Source organism: Heptranchias perlo, chromosome 7, assembly GCF_035084215.1.
Source record: "Heptranchias perlo isolate sHepPer1 chromosome 7, sHepPer1.hap1, whole genome shotgun sequence".
Lineage (NCBI taxonomy): Eukaryota > Metazoa > Chordata > Chondrichthyes > Hexanchiformes > Hexanchidae > Heptranchias > Heptranchias perlo.
In genome coordinates, this window is record NC_090331.1 from 32,431,334 (window position 1) to 32,444,696 (window position 13,363).

At 40.9% G+C, this 13,363-nt stretch overlaps 1 protein-coding gene across 1 annotated transcript in view; it reads right to left on the reverse strand.

Annotated features, from left to right (window-relative positions):
* Positions 1 to 10,865, reverse strand: part of gpr39 (G protein-coupled receptor 39) — a 55,399-nt gene extending 44,534 nt beyond the window's left edge. Inside the window, exon 1 of the mRNA XM_067986767.1 lies at positions 9,935 to 10,865. Coding sequence (XP_067842868.1) covers positions 9,935 to 10,769 — 835 coding nt within the window. The 5' untranslated portion in view covers positions 10,770 to 10,865. The remainder of the gene's footprint in view (positions 1 to 9,934) is intronic.
* Between the last annotated feature and the right edge of the window lie 2,498 nt (positions 10,866 to 13,363).

The window sequence follows — 13,363 nt, forward strand, 5'->3', positions numbered from 1 at the left end:
GCAGTGCTCTAAGGGTTAGTGCATACTTCAGCGACACTGGTTGTACAAGCGATGATTAAATCTGAATTTGAACTTCCGTTTACAAGTAACAAAGTTCTAGCAACACTGCCTGGGAAAGAAATCACAGGCAAGAGAAGCAGTATGTGAAGCTTTGCTGCTCATATTCTGTGAGAATCGTTTGGATTCATAGATGTTGAAGTGCAGTTGCCACACCTTGCCTGTGAAAAGTTGCCAACCCATACATAAAATATAAGGTGACTGGAGAAATCTGTGCCATTATCATACCAAAGAAAAGCACATCCATTGATAGGTGTAGCCACACACAGTATCAAATTCACAGATAGGTGGTATAACAGAATATCAACAAGCTACGACAACAGTAAGAAGTGGCCAGTTACCGCAAAACAATGTTTGTCAAATGTAAAGTACATTTATGATCCATATTTGTACAACAATTTATGGAGGAGGCATCTTTAACACTGGATGAATGGATTGAATATGCTAATTGTGACCTTAAGTGCAGTATTATAGTCCTGCACAAGAGTAGTTCTTGAAGGTATCAACTGGAAGATACAAGGGGTGTTTGTTGCAATTATTGATTTGGGGTTTTGGTGGATGACAATTTTAGCTTTGACACAGTTCCTTGGGATTGTGCTCAGAAGGACAAAAAGATCTCTGGTTCTTCTCATCTTTCTTCAGTGACAACAAAGTCCCGATGCAGGTTAAGCATGTTCACATGATGCATATGTACAAATAGTACTCCTTTATGGTTTGGACCTTTGAGGCATGCAAAAGAACAGCTTCCTTTGATCCATGTGCCAGGTCCAGGACCAAGCTGTGAGGTGGATCTGTGACAAAGTGGAGAAATGTTTGCAGGGAGGATGGGCTCTGGCTGACACCAATCTCAACATCCTAGAAGGGACAGCAGCCTCACAGGTGGTATATCTCTTTGCCTAATTTGGTCATTTGAGGATTTGGATTAGGCAGTTGGTGACCTATAAGCCTGGTGTGTGGTGCTGGACTTGTACATCTAAAACATTAAGATGGCTAGCATATCATAAGCTGTCCTGCAGAGAGGGAGGTCTTCAATTCTGAACATAAATGTTTGCCATAATGCTAAAGGGGAGGCACTTAGGATGACAGCTGCTGAAGACAGTACCTGAAGACAGCATATGACAACATGAACGTATATACTCAGGGTTTAATGTCTACATTGATTGGATTACTAAGAGGCAGACAGTTGCTGTGGAAGTGCCACACCTCTAACACGTCAAACTTCTTTTCAGTGTGGTATGGTATGATTTGTTTCGATGTTATGGTCAAAAGGACGGTGGCAGTTTTACTATGAATTGTCTTGCTTACCATGCTGTTGAGGAGAGTTCCTCTATCTATCCTGGTGAGGCCTTAAATTCACACTTGCATTTGTCTAATTGTCAACTCGTGACTATTGGCAGGGAAAGGTAAGCATGATCTCTTTGAGGTCAAGTTGATAATGGAATATTGGAATCAAGTCAATCACCTGTGACAGTCAGGCAGATCTACAGCACACTAAACAGCCAGTCAGGCAAATTGATGAGACCTGGAAATGAGGGCTGGGACACCTTCCAAGGAGTTTCAGACAACCTTGAAAGCGAATCATGCATAGAGTAACTCCAGCTGGACAAGCAGTAGGACATTTCCCAGTGTTCATTTTTAAGAGATTAAACTCTAGTGTGTCCCTTCACACTTTGATGTTCTTAATCCTTGCTTCTAAACACCCTGTGTCTGAGCTATCTGGGTTTAAATAAGTGGAAGTCTGTTCCTACAAGGAAAGAGTGTACAGTCTATTTGAAGCAAACAGAAACTACATATATGGATTTCTCACTAGTTTGGTTTGGAAGCTGTCAAAGATGGTGATGAGTTTCTGTGCTGGTCAGACACCCGACTGATTAAAACTAACGGAGGAGGTACTGTATAATCCAGACATTTATTCTGCTATTATGCATGTATCTTTAGTTTCTGTCTGTTCTAGATTAATTTCACCATATAATGTATGTATCTCACTGTCTTGTTAAACAGTAAAGTATTTAAAATTTTATCATATGGTGTTCTACTGAGTTGAAATGATTTATCCAATGATACCACATGGAGTTTATAATGAGCTTACAATGGATTTTCATACAAGTATTGCTTGTAAATCCATTACAAACATAATGTAAGTATCATGAGATTCTGGTTTTCAAGTTTGAAGTATTTTGTAGAATTTTGATTAAGTAAATTGTTTATGTTTTTTTTATTGAAGATCCAAAGTGCAAGATGCCACCAATGTTGAAAAGAGCAGAGAAGATAAGATAAATCATGAAGTAACAATTAGGTGTTGACAAGTTTTGGGTTTAAAAGCTTGAAGATTGTGGGAGGAAGACTAGATAGGAGGAAGTAAAGAATTCCACAGTTTTGAGATCCTGGGAAAGGAAGAGTTAGAGTAAGAGACTTTGCAATGAGCCTTGATTTCAACACAGTGGGGATATAGAAATTATGAAGGGTGTTAAGATTGGCATATTTGGAGTTTAGAAAGGGCAAGAGAGAAAAATTCAGAGAAGTATTGACAAAAAAGACTTTGATAAAAAGAAAACTAGAAAGGTTGTGATAGGAAGAGACAAGCTGGAGACTAAAGGTGAGAAAGGGATAGCCTATCAGATGACAAGCTTGAGGGAGGATGTTAAAAGAACCTTTTCAGATATGGGGGCAGTATTCAAGTCATAGGTGAATTTCAGCTTTATAGAAACTTAAGAGTTGTTAAAGGAAGTAGAAGCATTTGACATGAAAGAGAAACTGATCTTCTCAAGGAAATCTTAGGAACAGAAAATATGTAGGAGTTCTATTTGAGGAGATAGTGAGGCTAAGAATGTCGATATTTAAAGGACAGAGGAAGAAACCTTGCTTTCAGGCAGTTGCCATGCACAACTAGCAGTCACCTGAGTCAATATGCCATCTGGTGCAATTCCAGCATAGTTCAGACAACAGATCACAGCAACCCTTCTCGAATTTCTCAACTCTGGCTGCTTGTGCATCCCCCCTCCCTTCGCTCCACCGTTGGCGGCTGTGCCTTCAGCCACCTAGGCCCCATGCCTGGAATTCTCTCCCTAAATCCTGCTGCCTCTCCACCTCCTTCTCTTCTTTTGAGGCCCTGTTTAAAACCCACCTCTTTGACCAAAACTTTTGGTTATCCCTCCTCATTCTCTTTCTTTAGCTTAGCATCCATTTTTGTCTGATTGTGTCTCTGTGAAGTACCTTGTAGCATTTTTGTATGTTAAAGGTGCTGTATGAATGCACGTTGTTGTTCCTCTATATCCCTTACATTTTTTCTGGCTTTCATTTTTATTATCTGCCTTGTAAACACTAAATATTTATTTTATTTAAATTCAAATTTGATCTAATCTTCCAGGAAATCTCAGCTTTCAATAAACTTTTTTTTTGCTAGATTATACTTGATTTGTACCCTTTTTATCTCCTATTTAAATATTTCTAATTGATGACCTAAGATTCTATTTGCTTATTTTTCCTTTCATGTAATTTGGGTAAGCACCCTTTTCATCGAACTACAATTTGCTTTATATGCAGTTAAGCACCATTGTCATGGATGTTTTATGTTTTCTGTTTTTATTCTGAAGCTAAAATAATGAAGTCACTGTTTCCCAAATGCTCCCCCACTTTTAGGCCACTTACTTGCTCCACTTCATTACCCAGAATGAAGTCAAGTAATGTTTCTTTTCTTGTTGAAATAGCAACATATTGACTGAGAAAACATTCCTGGAGACACTGCAGAAATATTTTTCCTATTTCTCCCTGAGCATTTTCCATGTCCCAGTCCATTTTTGGATAATTAAAACATCCTACAATTTTAACTCTTGTTAATAGAAAACCTTCTAATTTGTCTACAAATTTAATTCCCAATTTCCTTTCCACTGTTTGGAGCTAACCATTTTTCCACCCTCTTCTCTGATGAATGGACTTAGGTGATTCACAAAATCCTATGAGTCAGAGAGAGTTAAAATTGATTCAATAGTGTTTACTGTAACAAAGCTTGTGTATATTATTGTGGCTGACAAGTTCAAAGTCAAATTAAATTGAGAAACAATTGTTCCTCTTATTCATAAACAAAACAGTAATGTTTTTGAAACACATATATATGTCTTATTGTTGTGTTCTTAACCTTAAACTGACTTTTCAAAACTTTGCATTGTTTTTAAGATCCTATATGCAACCGATGCGTTATTATCACATTTCAATAAATGTTTCAAAAGTGATTTATTTGGCACATTTGTTGTATTAAATGGTTGTGAGATGAGCAATGATGCCATTAGCTTCTGTTAGTAAGTAAATTAATGAAGTGATGTAGATGGAGTAATATCATCAATCAGGTTAATGTATACAGTGCATGCTGATTTCTAATGTGAAATCTGTATACATCACTATTTACAAGTGTTTGAAGTCAACTACAACAGAGGTATTCATTGAAATCATTTTGTTCAGATACATGTCTATTATTGATCTAGAATAAGAATGTTTCAATGGTAGAATTTATTCTGAAGGTTTAAATGCTGAGCAGGTGTCTGACGATTATGTATTCCCCAAACACAAATGCTATACTTGATATAATGCTGTATTTTAGATTAAAACAATAAACGGACAAGCAAATAATTATAAATGAATACCCTTTAGAATATTTGCCAATGTTGAAATGCCATTTAGAAATTCTCTATGGAAAATGGATACATGCATTGCAAAGACCAATGCAGTCCCAGGTTGATTCACATACAGGCTGAAATAGTCAAGGGACAGCAAGCACTTCATTGATCCATTCCAACCCTGAATTATTTTTAATAACTGATATAAGTATACTTATTCTTTTACTGGTTACTTTGGGGAATATTTGCAAGCGTTGGTAATTTTTACATTGATAATCTGTCAAGAGGAAAGAGCAAAGTTCTTATTTCAACACCATATTGCATTTCCAAAATGTGTTTAACCAAGTGGCAAACACTTACTGCTAATGGACTAAGAACATAAATTGAGACAATTAATGAGGGTGGGTCAGTTAACTTAAATAAGGTACTATTTTCCAATAATATTAAATGAAAAGTCTAATTAATGAAATGTCATGTTCCAACCAGATTTAAATGATGCCTGCAAACTTGAATCATTCCTTTTTTTATGCTAGAACAAAGTTCCCATGTAAAATGAATGTTTATCTCATACCGTTGCAGAGAAGTAAGCGGATACAGCTGAAGTCCTGCACCTCCAACCAGTGAAACTGCTGCTCGATGGAATATGTGATTACAAAGATGATGGCAATACACTCACATTCTATAATAAATTGTGCTGCTAACCATGCTGCTCATGAGGATCTACTGGTACCTGCTGTGGACCTGAAGAGGGCTCAAACCCACACTTGTCAGTTGACTGCTAATCAATTTGCTGGAAATTGGAATTCTTCCCCCTCAGCTCCAGCTAACCCTGCAAGTCAAAGTCCTAATGGATTCTGACGAAAGGTCTTCAACCTGAAATGTTAACTCTGCTTCTTTCTCCACAGATGTTGCCTGGCTTGCTGAGTACTACCAGCACTTTCTGCATTTATCCCTAACGGGTAAGGTAGTCCTAGCTGGACAACCAATGGAAGCAGATCTGGTAAGCTGCATTATTTTAGTTGGCTAAACTCTGGCTCTGACAGCATACATCTAAGATCTCTGGACTTAGGTAAGTGCCATGTAGGGGAGAGAGTATACGCATATGAGGCAAATAGCAACTCTACAGTTGGATGCATATTTATCAGTATCTTAATTTCTAGTCTCTAATACGGTGATGAGCTTCTGCACCCATCAGTCATGTAATGAGGTAGTGGTGTCGAAAATTGCAGATAATACCAAGGTGGGAGGGGAAAGAGCAGGGCAATGGGACTAACTGGATTGCTCGAGCATGGGCTCGATGGGAAATGGGCTAAAAAGTGGCAACTAGAATTCAGTGTCAGTAAGTGTGAGGTGATAATTTTAGTAAAAAAAAAGCCTGTAATGATATTCTAAATGGAAGTAGGCCCAGTGTTGTGGAAGAGCAGAGGGATTTGGATGTACAGGTTCACAAGACATTAAAGGCAGCATCTCAGGTTAGAAAAGCTAATGGAATTCTAGGCTTATCACAAGAGGTATAGAATATAAAAGGCAAGAGGTAATCATGAGCCCATGTAAAGCCTTAATAAGACCTCAGGAGAAGTCTGCAGCAGTCCCAATAGGGTGGGAGGAGGAAAATACAGGTTGGGGATTACAGCAATAGGCTTCACCACCTTCATTTTTCTTTATTCTCCGCCGTGGTCCTGCCTTGTTTAACTGGCCCACCACACCATAGACTCTATCCTTATAAGTGATGAAGCTTGGAAAAAAATCAGAGGGTAATTTTAAACACCCCCTCGATGGGTGAGAGAAGGTTTGGACGGGGGCGGGGGCGGGGCCGGGGTTTAAATTGCTAAAAATGGGAAACCCAACCTCCAACCCCTTCGTGCCTACTTCTGGTTTAACCACGGGGGGTTGGGGGGGGCGGCCAGGTAATCCACTCTGGAGAGGCGGGTCAGTGATTATAATATGTTAATGAGGCATTCCTCAAATTTTGGCAGCCATTTTAATTTAACCCTGGCTGGTCAGATTTCCCAGGGCTTGGGAAACCCGGCAGCTGAAGGGAGGCAGGTGCTGTCAGATCTAGCAGGTAAGTCACTGTTTGTGGGCCAGGAGAAGCAGAGTGCTTCCCCCGGCTCCCCAAGCGACCCCCCCCACCCCCAGCGAAACCCCCCACGATCTACTGACCTCCCCGCCCCCCCGTGATGTTTCCCCCCTTGATGTCTCCCCCCCTCAGCGACGTCTCCCCCCCCCAGCGACGTCTCCCCCCAACCCCAGCGACGTCTCCCCCCCACCCCAGCGACGTCTCCCCCCCACCCCAGCGACGTCTCCCCCCCACCCCAGCGACGTCTCCCCCCTACCCCAGCGACGTCTCCCCCCCACCCCAGCGATGTCTCCCCCCCACCCCAGCGACGTCTCACCACCCGCCCCCCCCCCATGCGTCTCCATCCCTCCCTTGCTCCCTCTCTCGCTGCCGTGCCCCGAGCCCCCCACGACCTCCGATCATCTCAATTGCTGTGGACCGTCCCCAGTGATCCCCGGCTGCTGCCTTCTACAGCCGGCTTTTCCACCCAACAGCAGCCAGCCTCACAATCTGGTCAGTTGCCAGGTAGGAAATGGAGTAAAAAAATTCGAATGAGGTTCTATCGTTAAATTCGGCAGGTCCTCTGTTTTCCCGGTATTTCTGGGATTCCTGGCCGCTAACACGTGCCCCGTACCCGCCCTTCCTTCCTGTAAATTTGGGGCCATGTGTTAGTATCTCTTGCCGTACTCTATTCTAAAAGAACTCTAATACTGTAAGACATATGACATATAATTCAAGATAAAATTGTTAAGTGTTTAGAAGTGCATGGGCTAATCAAGGATAGCCAGCACAAATTTGTTAAAGGCAAGTTGTGTTTGACAGATTCAAGTTTTATTGAAGAAGTGACCAATTGGATAGATAAAGGGAATGTGGTAGAAGTAATATATATGGATTTTCTGAAGGCATTCGATAAGGAGTCTCATAAGAGGCTTATTAGAAAAATTGAGGCATATGTATCAGATGAAATGTAGCAGAATGAATAACAATTTGGCTGATGGACAGGAAACAAAGAGTTAATGTAAATGAGAGTTAAAAAAAATGTTGTTGGAGGGCAATCATCTCAGCCCCAGGACATTGTGCAGGAGTTCCTCAGGGCAAACCATCTTCAGCTGCTTCATCAATGACCTTCCCTTCATCATAAGATCAGAAATGGGGATGTTCGCTGATGATTGCACAGTGTTCAGTTCCTGTTCTTTATGTAGCCATGTTTCAGTTATTCCTACATCTGGTTCCTCACTTTGGATTATTGCCTCGAGTTCCCCTGTTTTATTTCAGATGCTGTGCACATTGCTGTACAGGCAGTTTAAATCATCTTTAATGGTTGTTCTTTTTACTTTTACACTTTTTACCTTATCATTTTTCTTATTTATCACTCCCGCTGTGTTTATTCCAGAAATTTTTAATTCTGCATAATCTCTTTAATTGGTACTGGTCTTTCCTACCGCTTAGTGCCACGTGTTGCTGGGTAAGTTCAGCATGTGGTGGGTCAGGCACTGGGCAATACCAAAATCGCAAATGGGTCCCGGAGGTAGCCCAGAACCCTAATTTAAATAATCTATTCATCTTTTAACATAATTCTGACGGGCACTCCTAACGCCAACGGAGTTGTCTACAGCAATATGGCGGGCGGTGCACTTCTGGCTCGTAATGAGCATACGCTTCCTGCCCGCCATATTGGAGGTTTGGGGGCTATTTAGCGCCCAAAAATTGGGCACTGCACAATTGATTTTCTAAGCCCCTATAACTTACAAAAAAGAAAGATTGAATTGAGCCAAAAAGGTGTTGAATGTGAGCTGCCCCCAGTTTACTCCAATTTACATGCTGTCCTAAAATAAATTGGGATTATGTACCTTTTAAAACAGGTCAAGGTAAACTCAAAAGACTGGGAGTTTTTAATGCTCAAAATGTACAATGTTCTAGGTTGATTGTTTTGCCCTGTTTTAAAGGGTAGACTTGTTGTCATTATGATTTAATGCAATCTCCTGCCTGTGAAAATTTCCAGCGTTAAATACTTTCAGTCTTACACTCTATTTGCTTTCTTGCAGTGAACAATCCACACAGCTATTTGTCAGCTCTAGGTTACAGAATTTATTAGGTGTTCCACTTGTACTTTGCCACCACTCAGGATACTGAAGACAGTAAACAATCACCAGTGAACACAAAATAATACAAGTTAGAAACTGTCCCAAAACCTACAACAATGATTTTATTACTAAAAAAAGTAGGCTTAACAGTCCAAAAGAAACTCCTGGTAAACTTACTTTTTTATTTTGTTACACAGTTAATCTATATTCAGAACTAATATGATAAAATATGTTTCTTTTTCTACAATACAACAATCACAATTTGTGTGAAATTTAAATATAAGCAAATTATTGTTATAAACAAATTGCTTGGGGTAGATCTTGACTTTGTGCGGTAGTGTAAAATGGGTGATAGCGAGTCTGAAATAAAAATGGGGAGAGATGTAAAACAGGCTGCCGATTCACTATTACCTGTTTTACACTATCGCACAGAGTCAAGATCTACCCCTTTGACTCTGATATCCACGTTGGATTCTGCCTCAGTGAAATTAAATAACTTTTGGATTTTCCGTAGTAAGTGGTCAAATATTTATAGAATTTGCAATTTAAAAGTGAATGCTACATCCAGACTACAATCAAGACAGGAGGCTACTCACTTTAATTTTATTTCATTTTGTTTTGCATTAACAAAACTGCACTGGGCTGCACCATTTTCAATTAACCTTCTGTTGCAGTTTTTTGAGAGGACTACTGGAAACTACCTGGGCAGTGAGGGGCAAGTTTTCTAACTTCTGAATTGTTCTAAATATGAGAATCAGGTGTTGGTTACTGGTTCAATATCAGGTTGGTGAAAACATTATCTTGACATGCGCTGGAATAAAGTCTTGGTTTCTCCTGCAGTAAATCCAAAATATATTAATGCAGAGGGCAATCAAGTATAAACGGTTGAGACATTAGGGCAATTCCAATATTTAGAGCAGGGCAAGGAGGGGATATAATGCATAGCAAAAAAATTTGGGGAGGATATATCCCACTCATTCGCCCCTCCACCTATGTTGCATTTATGCATTAGCCCTAGCACAGACAGAATATGCACTGTTGTGGCTTGCCCACATCTATTCTCTTTAGCAAATTAAAGCACAACTAAACACTACAATGTCATTAGTAAACATTGAAGTACTTACCTAAAAATATAACACTCTGTTTTCTTGATGTTTCCTTGGCTGTACTCCCATGCTTTGGTCGGACTTTATTTTCCCCCTTTTTATTTTTAACAGCCACGGTATTAGACTTCATTCCAATTAGAGTGTCCCTCATCATTTTGCACATAAATGCAACTGAGACAAGAATCACAATGTACAGAATGAAAGCACTAAATATGCTTGCCTGGAACACAATCTGTTTGGAGCTGAGGTTTGTGCAAATTGTTCGGTTTGATGTTCTGTTGTCACAGTTACTACGGACAAGGTTCTGGCTATGGTCCTCAAAGGGCTGTAATGGATCCTCTAGCCCCATTGCAAAAAGAAGGGGCAAGGCTATACAAAATGAAGTCAGCCAGACAGCGCAAATCAGTTTCACTGTTCTCGAACCAGAAAAGGGTTTATATTTGAACGGATGACAAATTGCAATGTAACGTTCAAAACTCAGGGTAGCAACATGCAATATTGTGGCATAGCTACAGGTTTCAAAGAGGAAATTATAGATCTTGCAGGTTGCATTTCCAGTGGACGTTGAGAATGGATGCCATATCACACTGTACAATTCCACAGGCATTCCCAGTAAAAGAACAAGTAAATCTGCACAGGAAAGACTGATCATGTGATCTGCAACACTCTTCTGAAGGTATCCTTTCCTTTGAAGAACTTGTGCGACTTTTATAGTTAGACTATTTCCAATTATCCCAGCCACAAGAATAATACTGTATAATATTGTAAGGCCAATTTTGACTGAATTTTTCACTTCAAAATCAGGTACATGCTTGTGGTTGAAATAGGCTTCACAGTCGATGTCACTTTCCATGATTAAAAATAATGAAGTAATAATAAATTCTTATCAATTTAGAAAAAAATCTCCAGATAGGCAGGACTGGAAGAAAAAGGAGGAACAATTCAGATGTTACTTACGAAAAGCAGGCCAAAAAAGATAATCGGACCCATGAAACTGAATAACAATTTCCTTCTAATCATTACAAACAAAGTTCTCCTTCCTGGATAATAAGAGAAATCACATCAATTCTTCTCCTTGTTGTCCAAAAGTTAAATCGTTGAAATGTTCAGTCCTCTTTTATTTTACTAGAACGCTTCTGGAAGTAATAAGCAGGCACTCTGATGTAAAATCTTTGAATGTGAACTTCAGCACAACCCAGTAGATTCTGTTAAATATTAAACCTGCGTAAAAAAGCGCACACATATCAACTGGTGTAATCTCAGTGTGACGTGGTCGAAACTATGGAGCAATGAGTACAGTCTGAGCCTTTAAACAAATCAACCTAACTGAACATGAATGTGCAAACAAAGGTGGAGTGATAGGAAAGGAATGGTGCCTTTGCTTCTATACCAACAAGGCTATGTAGTGATTAGTCTAGAGAGTTATAAATATTATTACTAACTCTCTCACACTCCGCTTTGTGGTTTCATCCAGCTAGCGATAACTTTTCCAGACATCTTTAACATTTGTTTTTCTAGCTGATGAGCCAATTGTTTCAGTGAACTCTTTTTAACAACTTGATAGTACTGCATTAATAAGATAACATTTCATAGAATTACATGGAATCTACAGCACAGAAACAGGCCATTTGAACAACTGGTCTATGCCGGTGTTTATACTCCACACAAGCCTCCCTCCTACTCTAGTTAACTCTTCCCACTCTGCCCCTGTATCCCTCAATTTCCTTCTCCTTCATGTATGCATCAAGCTTCCCTTAAATGCATCAGTGCTATCTGCTCCAGCCACTCCATGTGGCAGTGCATTCCACATTCTCACCACTCTATGTGTAAAGAAATTCCTCCTAATTTCTTTAGTTGATATGTTAGTTGCAATCTTATATTTATGTCCTCTTGTTCTGGACTCACCAACAAGTGGAAACAGTTTCTCCACATCCACCCCATCGAACCCATTCACAATTTTAAAGTCCTTCATCAGGTCTCCTCTTAGTCTTCTCCTTCCAGAGAAAAAAGCTTCAGCTGAATCGTTCTTGATTGTTACCAGAATGCAACTTCCTTGTAAATCTTTTCTGCCCTTTCTCCACTACTTCAATATCCTTTCTGTAGTGTGGAGACCAGAACTGCACTCAGTGTGGTTTAACCAAGGTTCATAGAATCATACAGCACAGAAGGAGGCCATTAGGCCCATCATGCCTGTACCGGCTCTTTGAAAGAGCTACCCAAATAGTCCCACTCATCTGCTCTTTGCCCATAGCCCTGTAAATGTTTCCTTTTCAAGTATTTATCCAATTCCCTTTTGAAAGTTACTATTGAATCTGCTTCCACCACCCTTTCAGGCAGTACATTCCAGATTATAAAAACTCACTGTGCAAAAACTTGGAAATATATCGCCGTTCCTTCATCGTCGCTGGATCAAAATCCTGGAACTTCCTACTGAACAGCACTGCAGGAGACACTTCACCACATGGACTGCCGCGGTTCATCACCATCCCTGGGTGTGTCCTGTCCCATCGGCAGGACAGACTGACCAGAGGTGGCGGTACAGTGATATACAGTCAGGGGGGAGTGGCCCTGGAGTCCTCAACATTGACTCTGGACCCCATGAAATCTCCTGGCATCAGGTCAAACATGGGCAAGGAAACCTCCTGCTGATTACCACCTACCGCCCTCCCTCAGCTGATGAAACAGTCCTCCTCCATGTTGAACACCACTTGGAGGAAGCACTGAGGGTAGCAAGGGCACAGAGTGTACTCTGGGTGGGGGACTTCAATGTCCATCACCAAGAGTGGCTCGGTAGCACCACTACTGACCGAGCTGGCCGAGTCCTGAAGGACATAGCTGCCAGACTGGGCCTGCGGCAGGTGGTGAGCAAACCAACACGAGGGAAAAACTCACTTGACCTCGTCCTCACCAATCTACCTGTCGCAAATGCATCTGTCCATGACAGTATCGGTAGGAGTGACCACTGCACAGTCCTCGTGGAGACGAAGTCCCGTCTTCGCACTGAGGATACCATCCAAAGTGTTGTGTGGCACTACCACCGTGCTAAATAGAACAGATCTAGCAGCTCAAAACTGGGCATCCATGAGGCACTGTGGGCCATCAGCAGCAGCAGAATTGTATTCCAGCACAATCTGTAACCTCATGGCCCGGCATATTCCTCACTCTACCATTACCAACAAGCCAGGGGATCAACCCTGGTTCAATGAGGAGTGTAGAAGAGCATGCCAGGAGCAGCACCAGGCGTACCTAAAAATGAGGTGCCAACCTGGTGAAGCTACAACTCAGGACTACATGCATGCTAAACATCAGAAGCAACATGCTATAGACAGAGCTAAGCGATCCCACAACCACCAGATCAGATCAAAGCTCTGCAGTTCTGCCACATCCAGTCGTGAATGGTGGTGGACAATTAAACAACTAACGGGAGGAGGAGGCTCTGCAAACATC